General features: G+C 39.8%; 1 protein-coding gene across 2 annotated transcripts in view; it reads right to left on the reverse strand.

The window, feature by feature from the left end:
• MRM1 (mitochondrial rRNA methyltransferase 1) overlaps nt 1–23709 on the reverse strand; it is a 199533-nt gene that overhangs the window by 170276 nt on the left and 5548 nt on the right. For both annotated transcript variants that reach the window (XM_044054562.1, XM_044054561.1), the window contains exons 2-3: nt 13349–14164; nt 6222–6315 (exon numbers count right to left, since the gene is read on the reverse strand). In XM_044054562.1, the coding sequence (XP_043910497.1) occupies nt 6222–6315; nt 13349–14154 (900 nt within the window). In that variant the 5' untranslated portion in view covers nt 14155–14164. The remainder of the gene's footprint in view (nt 1–6221; nt 6316–13348; nt 14165–23709) is intronic.

Here is a 23709-nt window from a genome sequence, read left to right on the forward strand (position 1 = left end):
TTCCTGTATAGATATGGGCCCTTTAGGGGGTGAGAGCGGGGTAAAGTTTGCACTGAACCTATCTGCCAGGACATTGGCAATATCAGTTGGTTCTGTAATTTTCATGCCATTGTGCTGTAACTCAGAACAGATATGGGTATTGCCATTGAGATTCTTGAGATAGCTATACAATGCTTTGTGGTTGTCCCCAGAATCGATGGTGATTTTGTTTTCATAGCTAGCTTTGGAGGATCTTATAAGGGATCTCAGCTTCTTACTGAGGCTGACCAGGGAACCCCTCCACTCATGGGATTTTACTCTCTTTTGCAACAGTTTCTTCCTTCTGTTGTAGAGTTTGTTTATAGCAGGGGACCACCAGATTGGCTTCCTTTTTTGGAGGATAGCCTCTTTGTTCTGTTTACGATAGCATGATCCATGCACTCATGTAAGTGCTTATAGAGTGCATCTGTGTAGGATTCAGCAGTCGTAACTGTATTGTCCATCTGCATGGGTGCCATGAAGTTAGTCACTTCTGTCTTAAGAAGCATGAAGTTGGCTTTGGAGAAAATTTTTACTGTGATTTCCTTAATGAGGGGTGGGGGCGGGATGTGGATATCTAGAGTGATTAGCTTACAGTTGGATCTGACCAACGAGAAGTTGACTTCAGGTGTGGAACACCCGTCACTCGTGTTGGTAATGCCTAGGTCTAGGATATTGTTGCCCCTGGTGGGGGTGTGGATAAGTTAATCCAGGGCATTGGAATTTATGAATTCCAGAAAGCGTTGAATGAAGGAGTTGGTACATGAGTAGTTTTCCTAGTTAACGGTGGGGTAGTTGAAATTGCCCATTATTAGGGTGTCTGGTTGAACCCTAATACTTTCCAGTATATCAAGAAAACAGGAGTGGGAATCCTGGGGCATGGTGGGGGATCTGTAGCAAGCTACAATTTGGATTACAGTTTTGCCCAGAGTTAGTTGCACTTAGATAACCTCGGATGCATTATGCTGAGCAACTAGCCTGGAGGTGTGGATATCCTTAATGAATATGGACACACCTCCACCTTTAGTGTTCCGGTCCAGGTTAGGTGGCCGAAAAGTGTGGTATAAGTTATACCCTGGTAATGCAGGGGTGCTCTCTGGAGCCTTGAACCAGGTCTCAGTCACTGCACAGATATCGATGTTCTCCATTTTAAGGAGTGCCTCGAGGGAGTGCATTTTGAGATTTAGACTTCTAGCACTGACTAGCATTACCCTCAGTTTTTGCTTGCCTGTTCCTGTTACGGTGGTGAATTTGTCATTTAACCTTGCCTAAAAAAGGCACTATAGGGGCAGCAAGAGCCTTAGCCAGTATCCGGAATCCCAGGGGTGACAGATTCAGGCGATCTCTGGCAAAGCATCGTGGTCTGTCGACCATGTCGTTCCTGGCAGACAGATACTGGATCCTTGCATCATGATCTGTCGACCATGTCGGCGCAGACAGACAGATACTGGATCCTCTTAGAATGACACCAGAAGCTTAGCCAATTGTTGAAGTCAATCATTTTGTTCTTGTACTGAGGTATCATTCTGGGCGATGGCAGGATGCTACTCAGGGCTAGGGTCATACCAGCCTGGGCTAGAAAATCAGAGATCTCTTCCATGTCTCTTTTCATGTAGGGAGGTATGCCTCAGGTCATTCACACCAAGACAGACAATGACAAGAGTCAATATTTGTACTTGTTGTGGAGTGACCTGAGTGCATGGGTTATGTGGCGGATCCTGGCACCTGACAGGCAGCTGACAGTAACCTTCTCCTTGTTTAGCCTGGTGAGAGGGACATCAGTGTGCCTGACTATAGAGTCACCTATGACTAGTGTGTTGGGTACGTTGTTTTGCCTTATGGGCTGTGGTTGAGTGGCACACTGAGTCTGTGGGCTATATGTCATTTGGGTTGTGTTGGGGGGTGGAGGTTGCTTGCGTTTTGGCTTTGGAGGTCTCTGTTGCTTGAGCAAATTATTATTGAGAGCCTCCGAATGTTTCTGTGTTTCTATGTGTGGATTTTGGTGGTGTAGGTTTAGTGGGACTATGTGATGAGTGTGGTGTGGTGCAAGTGTTTACCTTCTCCTCTTGACTGTCAAGTTCAGTCTTGGTTGGAGAGAGCATTACCTCCAGTTTGGCTAGATAAGTTCATCTCTCACAGGTTGTGGTGTTGGGTGGTAGGAGGAGAGGGTTGTCTGTGTACATGAGGCAACTGCTACATTGCCCCAAGTTGCCCAGATTCATCAGATAGACAGGAGAGAACACTGGGAGCTGATCCTTGGACATGCCTGAATAAAAAACTACTTTCCTCTAGACAAGTGAGGAAAGTGAGTGTTTTTCTCTAAGCAAGTGAGGAAAATAAGTACACAAACTGTTTTCCTCTAGGTAAAGAGGAGGGTTGAGTACTGTAGTAATCTGTAGCTTACTTAGTGCTACCAACAAGTTCTGAACAAGTGCTGAGCATGAATAAGCAAATTCAAGTGCTAAAACTAAGAATCTGTACCTGGATCTTGTGGTAGATAGGCTACCTAGTGTTCATCATTCTCACTGAAAGCTAGAATGCTTCCCTCCAACACAGAAAGGCTTGAGGGGCTCAGAAGCTTACAAACAGTCCAGGATACAGCAAATCTGTATCTGGACTAGACTAGTTACAGGGAAGGTGGGAAACAAGCACAAACACAGACTTTTAAACCAGAAGGTTGAAAGAGATGAAAAAAACTGCCCAAACGGCCAATAAACTACAATTTCTGGGCCAGAAACCGCTGTGGTGGTGGTGCTGCGGTAGCGTTGTCACCTCACAATAAGGCGTTGTCCTGTTTGATTCTCAGCTAAAGTGTTTTCTGTGTGGAGACATGCGTGAATAGGCGTACCTTCGTTGAAGGTTGTACGTCAGGGCTGGCAACTCTGTACGTAAAAATCTACTGCCAATCATTAGCGGACCGGAGTTCCACTGTGGCGACCCCTAACCGGGAAAAGCCGAAAGATACCACAACTGGGCCAGAAACCACTCTTGTGGTACATAGGCTACCAAGTGCTCTTGTAAATTCTTCAGGTAAAAATTGAGCTAGATATGCAAGTGCAGAAAGTACAATGCCTTTTCTCCTCTGGTTTCTGCACATGGAAACAGGAAATGGATGGACTGATTTAAGGGAGAATTCTGATGCCACTTTCAGGAGGAAATGTGTGCCAGTTCTAAGGGACAGACAATCCCTGTGAAACACTAACTAGATCTTGAAGCGCTGAGACCAACAGAGCAGAGGTAAAGGCCATCAGGAAGTGTCTCTAAACACAGGGCCACAGAACCAGAAGGCTCAAAAAAAGAGGATGGGCACCCTGGCTTTTTGGCAAAGAGGAGGTAAATCCCAGAGTACAACCTAAATGATCAATGTTACACAAGCTTTAAGGGCCATGGAGGGACTGGGTAGGGGGTGAATAGCCTCTGTCAACTTCTATTTCCTTATACAAGAATGGCAGCTTAGCTTGCAGCATTAACGAGATGTGTCAAGATCAGATGACTTGCTACCAGCAACAGAATTAGCAAACACCTGCTGTATTAGCAATGTGTTTGTCAAGCAGAAGGTTGGTATGGGAGAAAGCTCACAATCTGCAGCCAGAGAAGGGAGAGAGAGAAAATCTGTATGATCTACAGACTGGCATGCTCTCCAACACCCAACTCTTCCCTCCAAAAAAAAAAAAACAAAAGGACTGGGTATATATAGGGAACCCACAGGGATATCCCAGTGGACTGAAAATGAAAGTGAGGAGAAATGGAAAAGCCTGACAATCATTAAATCCAAATCTCACACAGAAGATGGGTTCTACAAAGGCAGGCAGCGATGCAAAATAAATCCACTTAAGGAAATGCACGAGCCCAGGGTTGGGAGAAAGTCTTGCCCTCCACAACGTCATAATGAGCAAAAATAAATCCACTTAGGGAAATGCATATGTGCCCAGGGCTGGGACAAAGTCCTGCCCTCCATAACGTCATAGAGGTGTGCTTGCCCTTGATGAAGATAAGAGACTCCACCACACTTAGTCTTCCCAACCTCATTTTGGGGTTGGAATACATGGAATGAGGTATAGCCAGGTAAGGCAGGGGTGCTCACCACAGCCCTAAACCAAGTTTCCATGACCGCACAGACATCAGCATCTTCCAGTGTAAAGAGGGCTTCCAGTGAGTCCATTTTCAGGTTTAGGCCCCATAGCATTAAGCAGTACGACCTTCAATTTGCTTTTTGACAGATCTTTTATGTTGGAAGGTTTGTCTTTGGGACCTTGGCTAAAAAAGGCACAATGGGGAAGGCAAGAGCCTTGGCCAGGATATGGAAACCCTGTGGTGACAGGTAAAGGCCATCTCTCTGGCAAAGCATTGAGGCCTGTCAACCTTGTCATCCCAGGCAGACAAATACTTGGTCCCTTGGAATGGCACTAGAAACTAAGCCAGTTGTTGAAGTCAATTGGCTTAGTTTCTGGTGTCACTCCAAGGGGATCCAGTATTTGTTGCAGTATATTAAATTACATATAATCTCTATCATTTTTATAGGATGACAGCATTAGCTAAGTTATCCTCTACAGACGCACACTACTGCTGTGATACAGAGTACCAACAGTCAAAACTACAGTGGAGTATACAAAAAAAAATGAAGCCATAGTAAGGTCTCAATTTTTCCTTGGCACAAGTATTAGGAAGGCTTGAACTTCTCTCCAGTGTCTGATCCATCAGGATGGCATCAGCATAGTCATGTGAAACAAAAAATGAAGATGGATCTTAACCCCAAAGTGCAAAGGAAAACACCTTTCTACTGACACTATCCATCATCTTAGACTCCTTATCAAAGAGTTTATCCAGCTGATGACTAAAGAGCAGAGAATCGGCATGATGATGTTTCTAGGCTTCAGAAGGTGCCATCAATGACCACACAGACTCGAGGACTGGGATGAACTCAAGGCTTCTACTCTTCCATCCCCCAGATAATCACCAGGGGATGGAGACAGTGTGTAATGCAACAGTCAGTAACTGTCAAATTCCTGTAAACCCTGCATTTGGTATACATGTACATCCATATCTTAACTTCTCTATGACAGTTCTTAGTAAAATTTTCAGGGCACTGTACTTGGGTCTTGTGTATACAAGTTAAACCCCAACACGTCTACTCACTACTGACTTTCTGGTATCCCTGTAGTGACAAAAAATTCCATTTTCTGAAGAAATAGTCATCGCTGACTTCTGATGCAATAATTAAATACTGATAAAACAGAAAGTACCACATTTCAAAACCTGAAATGAAAGCAAATAATCATAATGAAAACCAATACAATTCAGCTTGGCAGATAAGACATTCTCAAAGCCGTACAGGCTTACTGGTCATGCTTATCTAGTATATGGTATCCGAGTATATAAAAGTCATGTTAGCCTCTTTTTGAATATTCTTCGTAAAACTTTCACTGAATTATACAGGAATACATCACTGAAACAGTAAGATACTTTCTAGTAAACAAATTAGAATATTAAGTTATAAACTATACTTATATTCAAGGCTGGCTCAGGGTACTGGTTTGCTGGATGGCAGCTTCACACACCACAAAAAAAAAATTGATTCCAAAAAAGTAGTCAACTTTCCACTTTCAGGTGCTAAGAAGTCTGAGCATGCTACTATTTCTGTTAATAAATAAAAAAATAAAACATACAACAGCCCAGCATTACACTTGCTCTAAGACCAAAGCGATTATGTCTTATTACAGGTCTTCCTGCCATCTGGCTCAGGCTGCCCCAGATGGCTGGTGGTTGAGGCAGCTAGAAAGAAAGTGAACAAGAAGGGAAAGACTCAAAAAGGTCATTGTAATTAAATAATAAGACTGTACTGTAATATTTCCCATTCTTCTGCTAGATGATGGATATGCTACTGATATTCGGCCTACACGACAGTACATAATTTTTTAATTTATACATTTAACAATAGTGTGTGTTTGTGTAGGAGGTTGAAATTGGCTGCACTATACAGGTTTGATAGCAATGAGCTGAACTACATCATCGTGGCCATTATTTATGTATTTATTTGTTTAACTTCATATGAAGTTTACACAGTATACAACCTGAAGCAACTGCGACAATGCCTATAAAATATTTATTGCATATTACTCCTATTAACTCATTATATCGTAATGACTCTGGCAGGTACTGTGACCGTGTAGCAAAACAAACAGAGGTCTACATTTTCTTGTTACCTTTATCAGGTCAGGCAGGCTTTCAGTGCTGTATACATCTAAAATCTCCATAGTCCCAGCACTGGCTTTACTCACTACTGGGCTCAATGGACAACTGGACAAAAAAAGAAAAAAATACAAGTTATTTCCTGAAAATAAATACAGTACCTTTTTTCTTTTCTTTGATGCACTCGGACAAATTTGAATTCATGTGCAGACATAACTTCATTTTTATATAAAAGAAGGTCATGAAAACAGCAATGGCCACTCTTCAAAGCTTCTCAGAAGTTCATTCTCAGACTAACCATATGCATATCATAGTATAACAAAATTAAAAGCCTAAAATTAAAACTGGAGTAAATATGTGATTAAAGGCACACAACTAGCAAAGGGAAGAAAATACAACCCTGAGCATAATCTTAGTCAAATTATTAACTATCCACATGGTCATAAATGTGGTTTGAAAAAGAAGTAATGGAAACCACCAAAGGAGAACTGTACACACAGACTAAAAACATGTGTATCTCATCATGTCTTGATGTTTCCTACATTTAAACACCACTTTTGGACTCTATATGTGTGTTTTTTTTTATATTTTTAAATGCAGTTCCAGAATCTGCCCAAATGGGGTCTGGCATCTTGAATTTTTAGTCTACCTCTAGGTATCCCACAATGCAGTGTTTCGCTTTAAAATATTACATCATAACCCCTAAGATCCTGTCACTGCACTGACTATGCGTTTTTACATATACCTTGCTTTCTTTTAGTCAGATTTAATTACCATTTCTTGCCTTTCAATAACTACTTGAAAGACAAACAGATATAATCACATAGAACAGTATTCTCAGTGCCTGTAACTTCTTTGAACTTTGTCTCCTGCTGTAATCCATCAATCACAGCAGCAAACATCAAATTACTTCTGCCACTTTGACAGATAAGATGATGATTTATCTCATCAAATAATAGCTCTTAATTATAACGTAGAGATAACAGTAGTTGATATACTTAAATCTTCCACAAAGAATACTATGAGGTAAGTATGTTCCTACAAGAAACCATCATTGGACTCAAATGCCCATCCTAAATTGACTGAACTTATAGCATCCTATTTTACTCTCAACTTTATTATTCTGAAAAGTGACATGAACTAGCCTAAAATTAACTGGTTGGACTGTTCATCTAATAAGAAACAGGACACCAACTTTCCACACTGTCTAGCTCACTTTAAAGTGACTCACCTTATTAATTTGCCTACAAGAGGTGATCATATTTTGGACTTATTAGTAACCAATAGAACATCCCGTGTAAATGAAGTCCCGGTAGGGTCTCCTTTGAGTAACTGAGACCACTGTTTCTATCACTATAAATATTCTACTAGGGTGTAAACAATTACCTAGCGTTATTAAAAAATACAGGTTTCATTATCTGGACTTTTAACTTGAAACAGTGAAAATTAATTCAATGAATTAGTACGAGCTGTCAAAAACAATGGTGAATGTACCCAAGTGAGACCATGTAAAAAGCTTCTCAAAATAAGGCTTATAAAACTAGTATATCATCATATTGTCGGGATTCTGAATTGTGTAAATTGTACAGAAGAAACTATTTTAAAAATCTAGGCTTAATTCAAATTCAGAAATGAAACCAAAACTGAATCAGATAACTAAAAGATTCAAGATTGAATTAAAGAGCAACATAAAATGAATTATCATGTTGCTCTTCAAATAGGGAACAATTTTATACACACATTAACTTATTCTCATCTGATAAAGTATCAATATCATCCATACTTATTAATGGAAAAATTGAAACTAAACCTAAAATAATAGCTGAAAGGTTTACTAAGTTCTTCTATAGTTCAACACAAACATTGGCCACAATAACCAAGTTGGACTTCATGTCATCTTCAGATATTAAATTGTCCATTTATTACTACTGACTTAACATTAGATATACTAAAGAGAATAAATAAGACTTCAATGGGCTCAGACTTAAAACCAACAGTATAGGTGCATGGACTTCCAACTGTTGCACTTTGTACATAATTCTTTATTTCAAAATTGTACTGTTACATCATTACAGAAACAAAAAATTTCACCAGTCTATAAAGAAGGGAGATAAGATGGAGTTATCTAACTACAGACCAATAAGCCGTACATCTATCTTATGTAAATGTTTTGAGCATGTATCATTAAACTTATCGTTGGGCTAACTACCTACATAACCTTGAACCACATTAATGTGGGTTTAATCCCAAAGGTCCGCACTTACTAACCTGGTAGAATTTTATGACCAACTAGCTTTTGCTTTAGACTCTTCATTGTCAGCTGGCATTATTTATGTTGATTTAAACTAAAACCTTTAATAATTTATTGACACTGTTTACCATAACTCAATTATTAGTTCTAGTCCATTCCTGATTAAATGTATTACTTCTTGGTCAATCAGTGTAATCAAGTCTTGTTATCAACTAATCCAATCAGTAAACACTGTTAGCAAGTGAAATATGCTGATAATTGTAAAACAGAATTTATACTAGATTATAAAAGGGACTCTGCAAATATCCGGATTTCTTCAACAGTTTTCAAATGGGTTAAGGAGGTTAACTTAAACTTCAGCCCAAATAAGTGAGAAGTAACATTTTGGAAAGTCTGCACCCACACCTACCTTATTTTTGCATTAAATTATTCTATACAATGCTAACAAAGATTTAGGAATTCTTATTTCATCTGACTTTTCCTTTTTACCTCACATAACCAACATTAGGAAACGCTAGAGAAAACTAATTGTGTTTTGTTTTACCTTCAAGTGGATTAAATATTTATCCAGACGTGCAGTGGAGTCTTTCTTTCGTGGTATTACAATAAGAGTTTTGTACCTTCTTTTGGTGGTTTTAACATTAGGAAACATGCTTTCCATCTTATGGGCTGCATGTTTAAACTGCTCTCTCTAAGACATGAAGCTAGTTTTAGGAAATCTATGTAAAATATATACTTGTCCATCAATGGAATACAACAGTATGTTTTGTTTGCTTAATAGGCATTAGCTTTTTTTATGAGAGACAGTTCAGAGGAAATTTCAAAAAGGAAATCCTTCAGCTTAACATTTATCTTACCAAGAAAGACGTCAGTTTTAAAGTTTATATTCACTTTATTATAGATTTAACTAGGGGTAAAGCAATTAGTGATTACAAAACCTTTACTAGTGAAAAGTTATATTTTAGTTAGAATACTTCTATTTCTAATAGTTTAAGGGAAAGGGTCTACTTCATAACACTGAAATTTCATAACACTGAGACCATAACATCGAAAATTCAAAACACTGAAAACCCAAAATATTGAAAACTCAGAACATTGAAAACTACATTGCACAAGTAAATAATATCACCTACACCACCACCTAACAAACACATTTTCTACTATGTTTTTGCAGAGGGCAATCCCCCCCCTGCACCACCCTAACCTCAGTGTAGGTTAGGAAATTAACTTTTTTCCACTGTGGTGCAATCTTGGAGTTGGTATATGTAATTTACGGGGGGGCAGCGAAACGTAGTAGAAAGTGTGTTTGTTAGGTGTTATAGGTGGAAAGGATGTTATTTACATATGCACTGTAGTTTTCAATACTATGAAGCACATGTTCAATGTTCTGAGTTTTCAATGTTTTGGGATTTAGATGTTTTGGTCTCAATGTTATGAAATTCAATGTTATGAAATTTCAGTGTTATGAAGTAGACCCAAGAGAACACAGCTATGACAATATAAACTCTGACATCTGAGCAAGTAAAACATCTTTGAGAAGTAAATCCTTAATGCAAATTGTTCCTAGGTTATGGACTCAAATAACTGTTGACGTCAGGTTATTTTCTAGTACTGCAGTTTTAACTACAACTTCAATTGATGGATGGCTGAGGAAGTCTAGAATATTGAGTTTAATGAGTCAGTGTTCTTAGACAACCTTCAAAACTGAACACTTGAAAAAACTTGAGAACTGGGTCTGTTGAAGCTCTATAAGCAAAGGAGAGTTTACCTCTTAGTAGTCTGCATGACACTGGGAAGAGGGACAAGGCTCTGAAATGGTCTTCATTGTTTTTATGATTAAGCCTAAGCCCCTCCCCCCTTTGTTTTTTTAAGTAAGAAAGCATTGTGTATTTTTTTTCAGAAGTCAACAAGGGTATCAAATCTGGAGAGTCCTGGATAAAATATCATTGACTGTACCACCTGGTGAATGGCATGTCTTTCCAGAATGTTAGATGTACCCTAAAGGATAACTGCTGTTCAAAAGATTTCTTATAAAAAAGGACATTTTCTGCCACATTCCAAGAGACTATGAATCTCTATATACAACTGCTTTTAATATCATACAAATCAAATTTTAGCCCTAGAATCAAATAAAAGCATTGTTGAGACAAGCAGGTTTCGAATTTCTTAACATTCTCCTGATAATGGCTTTTGTGACCATAATGCTAGAAGAAAGCAGGTTTAATAGTAGTAATAATAATAATAATAATAATAATAATAATAATAATGCAGCATGATACACACAATCAATCTTGGGAACACAAATGTTACTTTCACATCACCAACCATGGAAGACAAAGCTGCAGAATGTCAGTCTGATATGTCAATATGTAGGTAAAGGGCAGCTTGGTGAGCACAATGATATACCAATTAACAATGGTGCCTCACAGCTATTAATTCTCTGGTTCTACTCCCAGCTGCGGTACCTTCTGTGCAGAATTCCTTCTGTGCAGAATTTGCTTATCATGGCAATGTCTACTTGGGCTTCTGATGAATGGCCCTGTTCCTTTTCTTCTCACACACGTTAATTAGGTGAAATGGTGTGTTCTAAATTATGTGGAGTTATGCATAGTGTTTGGTTGTACATGTGTATCCTGGGATGGATCATTGACCAATGTCCCATATGGGACTGGTTTAATGCCATGCTCATCTTGTGTCAGTCACCAGGGCAGTTTTTAGCTCTCCAACATATCTATGACAATGCAACTATTTTTCCACACAAAGAAATCATCTTTAGCCTGAAGGTAAGTTGTACTGAATCTTAAGTTCAACTTGAAAGAGTCTGGGCTACATCAGGGGAAAGGGCATTAAACCAGTGAACAAAATACTACTCCTACTCAAGAATATTATTGGAAAAAATATCAGGTTTCATTCAGAAAAAGCTGTCTCTCTTCATTACGTGAAGGAGATTAAAAAAGGAAGAAATGTAATTGGTAGAACTGAAAAGTCATGAAAAAGCTGTCTCACTTTAGACAGAGTGATAAGAGTTTTATTGCAGAAGTACAGTAATAACATCCAAAAAAGTTTACATTTACTAGAGGTGAATAATCTGCACACTAGGAGGCTCAGGACCATTACTTAACCCATCATCATGCCCCTCCGGAACTACATCTGGCCTGGTGGGGCATCCTTTAGAGCTGAACAAAACTTTTTTGTTCAGCTTGAATGAAAAATCTAATTCAAAATATTCATTAGCAAACAGCAAATAAATTACCCAATTCTGGCTCAAAATTAAACTTAAGCAATCTTGAGATTATTGTTTTGAATCTGTCACGCTACGAGCAGATGGAAATCCTACTGTCTAGTGTCATGTTGAAATAAATGTTGGGAGGTCAGACCATGACATTTCTCACTGACTTAAGAGTTAGAAATAGCAAGTTTCCACCAAGATTCAAAAGAACTATCTAATTTTGGCCGAAGAAAACTTTAGAAAAATTACCATTTGAAGCTGTCAGACTACATGCAAGAGCATTCAATCTGTCTGCTGGAATATGAAAAATAAAACGTTGGAGTTCAGAAGAGGGTCTACACACATGTAATGTTTCCCACTGACTCAGAGATAAAAAAAAATGTTTGTTTTACTTCATTTCTACTACTTGTAACCTCACACTGATCAACCACCATTTAAAAGCATTTACACTCATTCACACAGTCCAAAAAGGCAGCAAGAAACCACAGTCAACTTCCCATGTCTGTAAAATTACCTCCAAACTTGAAAAAATAAAATCAGCATGCCATCTTTGGATACTAATTCTGCTTTGAGAAGAAAGGTGGAAAAAATTTACACTCTAAGCGGCAATTAAACACAGCCACATAAATATAAGAAACTCATTATAAAATATCAAGTCTGAGAAAAGCCTGCCATTTATTCACCCAGAAATAAAGCCACACTTTGCAACACAATAAAGCAATTCCTTTTGAGAAATAATTATTTTCACTATTTTAAAAATTCAATCACAAACTGTCATAAGACCCCAAATTATTTCACATAAATTTTAGCATAACTTTCATTAAGACTGGAAAAAGACTAATGTGAGAAACTTGACAAAACTGTTCTCTGGAAACAGACAAGATGGAGGTTTAAAACTAGCTGCAAGAACTATCTTTTCCTGACCTGTATTCTGAAGTGTCACTCACTTTCTCCAAAGCAAGTGATCAACATCTATCAGTCAAAGTCAGTAGCCTTCTCAGAAAATATGCACTGCTGGAGAATCATGACACTAATGGACTCTCCTCTTTTACGGCTACTTTCCAAATATAATAAATTACAGTTAAAACATAAAATGGATTAATTACCAATAGTAAATTACAGGGAATACATAAACACTTTCTAGTTTTGATATCAGGCACTTTGGGAAACGGGTGATGCATTATTCACCATGGTAGCAAGGGGTATAATGAGGATATCATTGTAATATATGTTTCACCCATATACAATGTAAATGGTTTCAATGCTCCACAAATGAGCAATTAACCAATTTTAAATATAAGTGCATTTTATGAGTTTCACAAAGGGACACAGCAGATCTACAGATGCAGGCTAAAATTTAAAACTGTAAGAATAAAACTGCCAATACTCAACCATTCCTATGAAAGCAGTGAGTTCTGTGATTGCCTGCTCAGCTGAAGCTAGAGGAACATCATCAACAGTCATCACTGTGAAATAGCCATTAAAGATGTACACACAGAAATGTGTGGCACACTGCCCTGTGTGCACACAACTAGCGTTAGCAATATACAAAATCACAGGCTGAAAACATTTTGACTATAATGTCAGTATACGGCTGCCTGAACTATAACACTTCTCACAATCACAATTAACCTTGTATTGCAACATGTTCTGAAAATTACCTGTTGGACTGTGTCACCACAACTCTATCAGTTCCAAGAAAATAGGCAGAACGGAGGACAGCACCAAGATTCATTGGGTCCTGAACTGCTTCAAGTGCAAGCCACAACTGGCTTCCATTCAACTCTGTTAAATCTGGGCCTTCATCTAAGTTGCAGTTGATGTATGTCCGAGGACTCACTTCTAAACAAACCCCTTGATGGACTCGTCTCTCACAGAGATTATCCAAGACTCGTCCCGATACATGGTGCACTGGTACTCCGTAGCCAACAGCCTGCTGAAGCATGTTCTGCATTTCAGGTCTCAGATGACTGCGCGATTCCTTAATAAATACATTAAAATACTGTCTCTTACGCTGGGTCAGAGCCAAATAGCAGGGAGCAATCCCAAATAAAACCTCCGAATTCTTACCAACCACTACATGTTTTGAGTGTTCTTTTGTTTTTTGTTTTCTTTCAGGAAAATCATCATTTCTCAAGTTATCAAATTCAGATTTGCGGTTGCTGTGTGAAGGCAACTTTGACCTGTTCAGTTTCCTAGACCACATTTTATCCTTAACCGAGTCATTCGGATTTCCTCGGTTGTGCTTTCCAGTGTTCTTGTGGGTTTGCATCTCATTATTTTTATTTTCGGAGACATCTTTATTCCCACTTGCACCTGTTGAATTTGTTTGTTCTTGTCCTTGAATGGCAGAAAATACTTTTGTTCTGTATAAAAGTCTACTGCAGTAAACAGGAAAAAATAGCCTCAGTGCAGTCCAAGAGCTGTCTTTAAGTAGTGTGTTTAGCTGCGCAGCTGTGAAGGCCATCCTGCTTTATCTGTAAAATGTAAACAGAACATTTAAAATTATTACATGCAAGACAGCGCAACACCCTAAGTAGTAATCACAAGTAATACTGTTTCCATTAACTCTTCAGGAATGTAACCCAATACTGAAGTACTTAAGCTGATATTTTAATTTGCTTGCAACTATTAATATGAATTCATGCCAACATAGTCCTCTCTCTGATGTGCAAAATATCAAGATGAAAACTCAGTTAAATTCAGTTTTAAAATTCCTTTTGTGTTAGAAAATACTTCACACTTCATGGGGGGGGGGGATAACTGCTCAATATATGTAGAAGAGAGGGAATTATATTGGCAACTGTTGATTCTACAAATCCCACTGGTTATCAAACAACTGACTTTCAATTAATAGTCTGCTCCTGTTTAAAAGGATGTATATTTAGTAGTGTTTTTAATTTTAACGTGGAGTCCTTATGTTACATTATATAATTTTACAGTATGTTAATATATAGGGGCATCATAATTTGTGTATATTTTTCATGTGAGCTTAAATGACAGGTTTTATTTACTGTAGTGTTTATTTTGTTCAACTAGAATTAGTAATGTTTAATTAGTGCACAATGAATGTTTTTAATTTTTGTCAATAGATGGCAGTATTTTATTATTTAAGGAAGTATTTGAAAAGAGTTCTGAATCTGATGAAATTCAAATTATAGTAATGAAAGTGCTTATTTTTTATTAAAACTTTCACTAGTTCCTGGCTCCTACAAGTGTGTTTGTGTTAGTATTCTAAAAGAGTCTGAAAGTCTTCTTGTTGGAGAGGTACAAGTTCTGACAGCATTGCATCTTTTCAGTACTTTTTTTTAATCTGCAGTTTTGTATTACTGTAGGAGGGGAACATATTTATATATTTACTATTCAGTCCATGCTTTGTCTCTCAATGTTTTTTGGATATTTGTCTTCAAAGGACAACCAGGAGCTGGTATGCTCTTAATTTTTGTTTTCCTTAATGGAAATGGGGATGGAGTCGCAATCTACGTAAAGATCATTACATGCAAGATCAGAGAGGAGGCCAAATACCAAACAAAGAAAGTTGCAGTAAAATGGACAGGGTCAGAACTTAGGTTAAGTGCCTTGGTATTCACGGTAGAGGAAACAAAGGGAAGAGAGATGGTAAATCAAGTCAATATTATCTCTCGCCAGACACTTCAAATGAGGAGGATGAGAGACAGACTGGAGAGGGAACAGAGGTAACAGGGTACTAAAGCTGTAGAGATCAGTATCTGTCAGTAGCAGACTGGGAGACTCTGCCTGGATAGGAAGGGGTTTAATGAAGTCCTGGACCATGAACGTTTCAATCACCCAATGCAGGACTGTACCAGAAGGGAGAGAATTCTTGATGTGGTCTCTTAAGTAAGGGAGTGGGGGTCACATATGTTCAGGTGAATGTACTTACAGTTAACAATGATCATGTCACCCTGTGGTTTAGTGTGGATGGGGTAGGTAAGAATACAAACTTGACAGCAAAAGATTTCTGGAGTGGATTACAATGACACGGGGAGGAAGTCAGTGATGAGTTAGAAGTTTAGGAGTAACAATGAGGGAGTAAAAATACCACCGAATGAATTACATATAGAATATTTAGGGCTATGGACAAATCAGTGAAGAAAAGGTAAGGTGGCTACAAAGAAAAGTAAGACTAGCAATTTGTGCAGCCATTGGGGCCTTCAAGAGATGCAAATAAAGGACAACTGCAGGAAACAAAATATAAAGAAGCTACCAGAAGGACAAGTTAAGGGCAAATGGAAAGGGAGCTGGACAAAGGAATAGCAATGGGGAATAAGGGCTTCTTTTTCCAGGATACACAACAAAAGATGTGAAAGGAGAGCTAACCTTGGCCATCAAGACAAGAACGAGACAATAGAAAACAGGAAAAAATAGAACTGAATGAATACTTTGCTTTAGTCTTCACAAAGGAAAGCAAGGAGAGTTTATTACCCTGAGAGGGAAGAAGAGAAGAGTGGGGAAGCAGAGGCACCAAGGACAAAAAGAAGAGTCAATGGGAAATGGCTGCCCTTAAAGAGAACAAAACACAAATACACAATGAATTACCTCCCACAGTCTTCAGAAATAAGGTAAGCATGAAGCAGAACTCCTGAAGGTGATCTTTAACAGATCACGTGCTACTGCAGAAGTGCCTGGAGAATGGAAAACAACAAGCATGGTTCTCTTGACCAATGAGATAGCAGGAAAAAATCTGCTGAGCCATAGGCCATTAGCTCAAATGTAGTGACAGGCATCTACAAGAGCAAATCCTGAATACCTTGTAATGACGCCCCTCTTCTAGATCAGTGATCAAGGAGTCTCAATCCTCACCACAGACAATGGTGAGGGATGTTCACTTGGAACAAAGATAGATAAATACATTTCCAGATGCAGCTCGCTGCACCAAGCACAATTTCCCTTAAGAGCACAAAGGGAACACACTCCCATTCTGGGGTTAGGTTTCGCTCTCTCTCACCATGCCCCAAATAAGACTCCATACTGACCTCAGCAGTAGAGTTGAGTCCTCAGCAGCTGTTTTCCAAGAGTGTTCCAAGCCAAATTCTCTACCACCCTCTCTGTGAAATCAGTGGTCCAAGTCCCTGCTCCAAGTAGCTGGCTGACACACACACACACACACACACACACACACACACACATATCGGGGAAAGGCTAGCGCAGATTAACTATTTACAATAAACACCAAAGTTTCAATCACAGGAAATATTAAAATTAACACATAGATAGATTCACACAGATACAGAAACAGTACTTAACTAATCTCACTATATTTTCCTGAATGATATAAAGAATTACTATTTCCGGGTTACTTACTAAAGCAAGGCAAGATGAAGTAGGTGAATAGGTTCAGAAGTGTTTACTACGCTAACGACCACAAGGCCCTTTTTAAGCCTAGCCATTCATCCCAAATCTCTGACAAGTTCTGATACTCCTGATAAGTGTAGGCAGGGGCCTGAGAGATACAGGTCATCTGTTTGCATTAGAGACACAGGTGCCAAACCAGGGATGAATTTCCAGTTTCCCATACAGTTGTCCAAGTTGCACTTGAATTGGGTGAGGGAGGAACTCTGCTTCACATGAATGGGGAGCCTGTTCCATAGACAGGGTAGTCTCTGGGATACATACCTATCGCTCCAGCAGGTCCTATTTATATCACCTGCAAGGTTTAAGTCTTTGGAACGGGTAATTCTAGTACTGTTTGTTTTGTGGATATGCAGGAGGTCCATAAAAGTGGGGTCTGACAATGCCCTGTATGCCAGGCATAGATCTCCCCTCAAAAGCCTGTAGGAGACAGAATACAGGGATAGGGCCTTGAGGCGCTCTGCATAGGACATATTACTTACGCCCTGTATTCTTTTAGTGAGGAACCTCTGTGGACGTTCCAGTTGTTGGATATGCCTGGTTAGGTATGTACCAAACAGGGCATTGTACTCAATGACAGGTTTGATGAATGCCGAATACAGTGGAACAATGACTTCCTTGGACTTGGACGCCATACCTTTATAAGTTGTGCAACACAGAATGATTTCCTCACCACTATAGACACATGATGATCAAAGGCTAGATTACTATCTATGTGTGTCCCTACATCCCTGACTACTGGGTCAGCTCTCAGGGGTGTGTTGTCAATGATAGTGATCACGGATGGATGACTTCCCAAAGGATACTATTATGCATTTCTTGGCATTTAGTTTTAGTCCATGGCTCTGACACCAGTTGTTTGTCTGTGTCACCCCCTCCTGGAGAACATGTGTCAGTGTGAGATTCAATGACAGCTCCTTTTTTGCAATCATCTGCAAATTTAGTCAGCCAGAGATCACTGACATTGGCCTTGATTTCTGAGAAGTAAATGCCAAAAAGGAGATGTCCAAAGACTGATCCCTGAGGGACTCCACTTGTGACTGGCCTCTCTGTAGAGGTGGACTCCCAAATTCTAACTTCCTGGGTCCTGTCTGTGAGCCAGTTGACTATCTACGGAATGACATATGGGTTTGTACCAAACCTCTTGAGTTTGTCAACAATGCCCAAGTGTGGTATTGTGTCAAATGCCAGGTCAAGGTAGGCAGTGTGAATGATTTTGCCCTCATCCATTGCTTTGGTGACCTTCTCAAGGAAGTCCACCAGGTTGAGTAGGCATGTTCTGCCCCTGACGAAACCAAACTGGGCTGGGTCCAGTGTCTGGGGTTTACTATATCTCGATTGATCATCTCCATGATAATTTTTTCTATGGCTTTACATATAAGACTAGTAAGACTTATGGGTCTGTAGTTTCCAGGGTCTGTAGATGGCCCATCTTTGTGTAGACGGATGACTGTTGCTTTTCACCATTCATCAGCCAGGAGGTTTGCTATATCTTCTGGCTCAGTACAGGTGGCTCCATTTATAATGAGCTCCGCACATAAATGTGTATTGCCTTTGAGGTTGCAGACATCGCTGAAGAATGCTTTGTGGTTGTCCTTGGCCTGGGAGGCCAAACTTACCTCAAATCTGGCTTTGGTAAACTTTATTTGTCCTCTGAGTTGTTTTAGTTTGATGACAGTGCTTTTATCCTGGTGGGTGCTGCACCTCCTAATTTTTGCCATAATTTTCTTCCTCCTGTTATTCATCCGAATTATTTTGTGATTCCACCAAGGTGGTTTTTGAGTTAGTTCTGTACTTCTTCCTGGTGCGTACAGCTACCTCTATGCAGCCATTAACATGCTTGTACAGGGTTTCTGTGAACAGTTCTGCATAGGCAGCTGTGTTCTCGTGGTTCAAAGGGGCTTGAAATTTTACCAGGTTCTCACTTAATAGCAGGAGGTTAGCCTTAGAATAGTTCCTGAATATTCCCAGTTTAGCTGGGGGTCCAGGTTTTTTTTTTTTTACTTCAAAGGAGACCATTTTGTGGTCTGACCTTACCAGGAAAGGCATTAAGGTAGGGGGTGTGCAGCACTCCCACATTAGTGAGGACCAGATACAGTATGACTGCACCCCTGATTGGTGTATTGACTATCTGGTCCAGGGAGTGTTTACAAAATTCAGAAATCTCTGTGCATGTACGTTTGATGTCGTATAGGATTCCCAGTTACTAGTGGGGTAATTAAAGTCACCCATGAATAATGCATTGAGTTGGATGGTTAGTGTTTCTAATACGTTTAAATACATGGTATGGGTTTCCTGGGTCATAGAGGGGGACCTATAGCTTGCAAGGAAGTGGTATTGGATTTTACCTATGGTGATTTGAACATGGAGCAGCTCAAGTGGTGTCCTGTTTGACCCGCCTTGAAGTATATTTATTTTTTATGTAAATAGAGACACCTCCACCTTTAGTCCCTGCCTGTGAAGTAGCTGGTCTAAATATGTGGAAGGCATTATAACCTTGCACTGTTGGTGCGCTGTCCGCAGCTTTAAACCATGCCTCAGAGACCACACAGACATCAGCATCCTCTAGGGTAAAGACAGCTTCCAGGGAGTGGAATTATTTGTTTAGGCTCCTAGCATTGAGCAGTAATACCTTTAGATTTTCTTGGTTTTGATTTGCTATATATCAGAAGTACTTTCAGTTTGGCATTGCCTAAAAAAAAACAAAAGGCACTATAGGGGAAGACAATGTTTTAGCTAATATTTGAAAGCCTAGAGGGGAGAGGTGCAGACCATCCCTGGCAAAGCAACATCTTTTGACAATCTCCTTCCATGGTGGCAAATATTGCACTCCCTTAGAATGACACCAGAAACTAAGCTAATTATTAAAATCAATCATCTTTTGGTCATATTGCGGCATCATCCTTGGAGAAGGTAAAATGCTGCTCAATGCTAGGCTCATACCAGCCTGAGACACATATTCCAAGAGCTCAATGAGGTCTCTCTTCATATAGTCTAGGGAGGTACATCTCCGGTAATTTACTCCGACATGAACTGTGACTGAGTCATATTGCTAATTGTGGCCCAGTGACCCGAGTGCGTGCTTAATGTGGTGGATCCTAGCCCCTGATAAGCAGCTGACACTAACTTTCTCCTTATTCAGCCTGGTGAGAGGGACATCACTGTGTCTCATGATGAAGTCTCCAATGACTAGAATGTTGGATTGTGTAGTGACTTGCCTTATGTGCTTACAGGTAGAGGCTCTATGAGCTGTAGCTCTATGTGTTGTTGTGGGTGTTGTTTTGAAAGTGTGTTTTCGGCTGCTGAGGGTATTTCTTATCTTTGTCTAGGAGGTCTTTGTGGTTTAGGAAGGTTACATGCAAGTGCCTCTGTATACGTGTCTATATGTCTGCTTTGAATTGTGCGTGATGAGTGCAGCATGTGTACTACTGACAACCTTATTGACATTAGGAGTACTTTTATGCAAGAGCTTTGCCTCCAGTGACATTGTGTAAATACATCTCTCACATACCATATCAGTTTGTTTGAGAATTAACTGGCTGTCAGTAAACATGAGACTATTTCTACATTGCCTCAGGATGCCTATATCCACCAAGTCGGTAACAGAGACAGTAGAAAAGCTCATATCTATGGCAACAGACCCTTTTTTATTGAACAGACTGTTGGAGAGAGAATATCAATCACTGTCAGGAGTATCCGGTTTTCAAATATGTGGACAGTGCTTGTCTCTCTAAACTAGCTGTCCTGTGTGCAACTAGATATTGGAGAAATTTCAGTTGTGCTTTTGCAGGAAAAATGTCACTCAAGGTGTCACAGTCTGTACAGAGTACTGCCAAACACTTGGGAAACTAATACGTAGACACTGAAATTTTAAGGATGAAGTATTTAGGCAGATATTCTGAAGTTAGAAACAAATCATGCAGTACTTACTGGAAACAAATAATTAGCTTGTCAAGAATGATGAAAAGAGGGGAGTTGCATGAATGGCTACTGCCTGGCTACTACTAATGCTGGTCTCACCACAGCTTCATTCTGTTGGGATACAGTACTCCTTTGCTTCTTCTCTCACCAGAAGCAAAATGTTAGTACCAATCCCAAGAGAAACAGGCCACAGCCTGTTTGGTGATCCACAGTCTTGTCCCAGATGACACAAGGGTCTGTAGGCTTGTAGCCTTTTTCTGGTAGATGTCAAATAGCAACCAGACCAATCAGGTACATTAAGCACACACACTCTCTCTCCAACCAGAAACAGTCAGGAATCAATGCACTCTGCTCCTACTCTCACCAAGATCAGAACATAAGCACAGATTCCAGGCTGTCACCTATAAAGCACTTAGGCTTTCTGGTGATCAGCAGTCTCCAGGAAATTATGTCACTGTACTCCTTCTCTCACTAAGAGAAAACAGAAGCACTAATCTCAAGATGACTACTCAAGAGGCAGAATGTGGGCTCTCCAATAACTGGTGCTCTTGCAATAGATGCTTGAAGGTAAGATGAAAAAAAATGGTTTATCCTAAACACTGTAGTGTGCACTAAGCAGTTAGATATGAAAGTGGGTAAGTTTTAGCGGTCTAAAACGTTAAGTCTTAGTGGAGAGCCACTATTTTTAAAAAAGCAAGATAAATTGAAAGGGGGTGGGCACTTTTGTAGTCTGGTACTATGGAATACAGGAGGATGGCCAATAAATTTAAAAAGTTGAAAGGGAGTGATTTGGCAAAATGATTTTGTGCTTACTCACACCAGCCAGTAAAAGCAGAAAGGAAATGAGATATATGGTCAAATTAACGTAAGGGGCAGTCAACTAAAAAGACAGTGGTATTTAAGAACACAACACTAACAGGGTGGGAATTTTCTGCCTGACTCACAACGGACAGAGCTGTGGCCTCTCTTCAAATTTTAATATGCAGTTAAAAGCAGAACACAAGTAAAACACCGTGTAAAGTGGTCCTTCTTTGTCAGGCTTCAAAAACAGACTGCCCTGAGACTATTATCTCATCTACTATTAAAACAATTTCAGTGCTGGATTACAGAATAACATCACATACATCTGGTTATCTAACTCTGGTTCCCACACTACCTCCTTTACTAGAAAATGAACCAGAATCTAGCACGTGTGTTACCATACTCACACCTACATATGTAAAACTTTGCCAAAATGTTTTATACATCTGGAAGCTATAAAACCATTTCAAAAACTTCCACCCTTCCAAGGTAGCAATTAGGGCACCCCCTAAAGACAATACAATAGGATTCCCAGTCCTGGTTTTCACAGACATTTTGTCTCTGGTTGCAATTAGAACTGTAAGATACAATCTTTATGTGCTAAACCAGGTAATTTAATTTCAGACTATTTTTCAAAGTTAGATGGACAGAGATTAACCTCTTCTCTTCCAGTATCCTCTGTTACAATATATTTATTTCAACAGTTACAATACAGTCTGACATACAGGTGCATTTTTTTCTGTACAGCAGGACCCACAGTTTCGTACATTTTTAACACAAGCGACTTTACAAATACATTTTCAACACAAGCAGCTGTACAAATCAGTTTGATATACAAATGACTCTTCACTGTCAGAGTGTGTGTGTGTGTGTGTGTGGGGGGGGGGAAATCGCTCTCACTCTTCACTGTCAGTGTGTGGGTGGGGGATCGCTCTCACTCTTCACTGTCAGTGTGTGTGTGGGGGATCGCTCTCACTCTTCACTGTCAGTGTGTGTGTGGGGGATCGCTCTCACTCTTCACTGTCAGTGTGTGTGTGTGTGATCGCGCTCACTCTTCACTGTCAGTGTGTATGTGTGTGTGGGGGGATTGCTCTCACTCTTCACAGTCAGTGTGTGTGTGTGGGATCGCTCTCACTCTTCACTGTCAGTGTGTGTGTGTGTGTGTGTGTGTGTGTGTGTGTGTGTGTGTGTGGGATTGCTCTCACTCTTCACTGTCAGTGTGTGTGTGTGTGTGTGTGTGTGTGTGTGTGTGTGTGGGATTGCTCTCACTCTTCACTGTCAGTGTGTGTGTGTGTGTGTGTGTGTGTGTGTGTGTGTGTGTGTGAGATCGCTCTCACTCTTCAGTGTGTGTGTGTGTGTGTGTGTGTGAGATCGCTCTCACTCTTCAGTGTGTGTGTGTGTGTGTGTGTGTGTGTGTGGAGGGATCGCTCTCTCTCTTCACTGTCAGTATGTGTGTGTGGGATCGCTCTCACTCTTCACTGTGCGAGTGTGTGTGTGTGATCGCTTGCTCTCATTTTTCAGTTTGTGTGTGTCTGATCGTTCGCTCTACTCTTCACTGCAAGTGTGTGTGTTTATGTGCACACGTATGTGTGAGTGTGGGACTGCACACTCTAACTCTTCATTGTGTGCGTGTTTGAAAAGCTGAAGTAGAAGTACGGAGTACTTCCATTTCACTTTTCCATTACTGTCAGCTCTCACACCGTCCCATAAGAAGCTTCACTTTAAAAATCACGCTCTCTAAATACTATCCCCTTGGCACAATAAATTGTTACCATCAACTGTTTCTCCCACAAACAAAAATCTGTTTTCAGAGTAGTTATCATATTGCTAAACAAATGAAAACCAAACAAATAGAGCCTTCCAAACCACAGTACTACAGCATGGACACTGCTATTTCTTTTTCCTGTAAGCCATGAGTTTTTAGAATGGT

This window comes from Protopterus annectens, chromosome 13.part0, assembly GCF_019279795.1.
Source record: "Protopterus annectens isolate FY-2018-M chromosome 13.part0, PAN1.0, whole genome shotgun sequence".
Taxonomy (NCBI): domain Eukaryota; kingdom Metazoa; phylum Chordata; order Ceratodontiformes; family Protopteridae; genus Protopterus; species Protopterus annectens.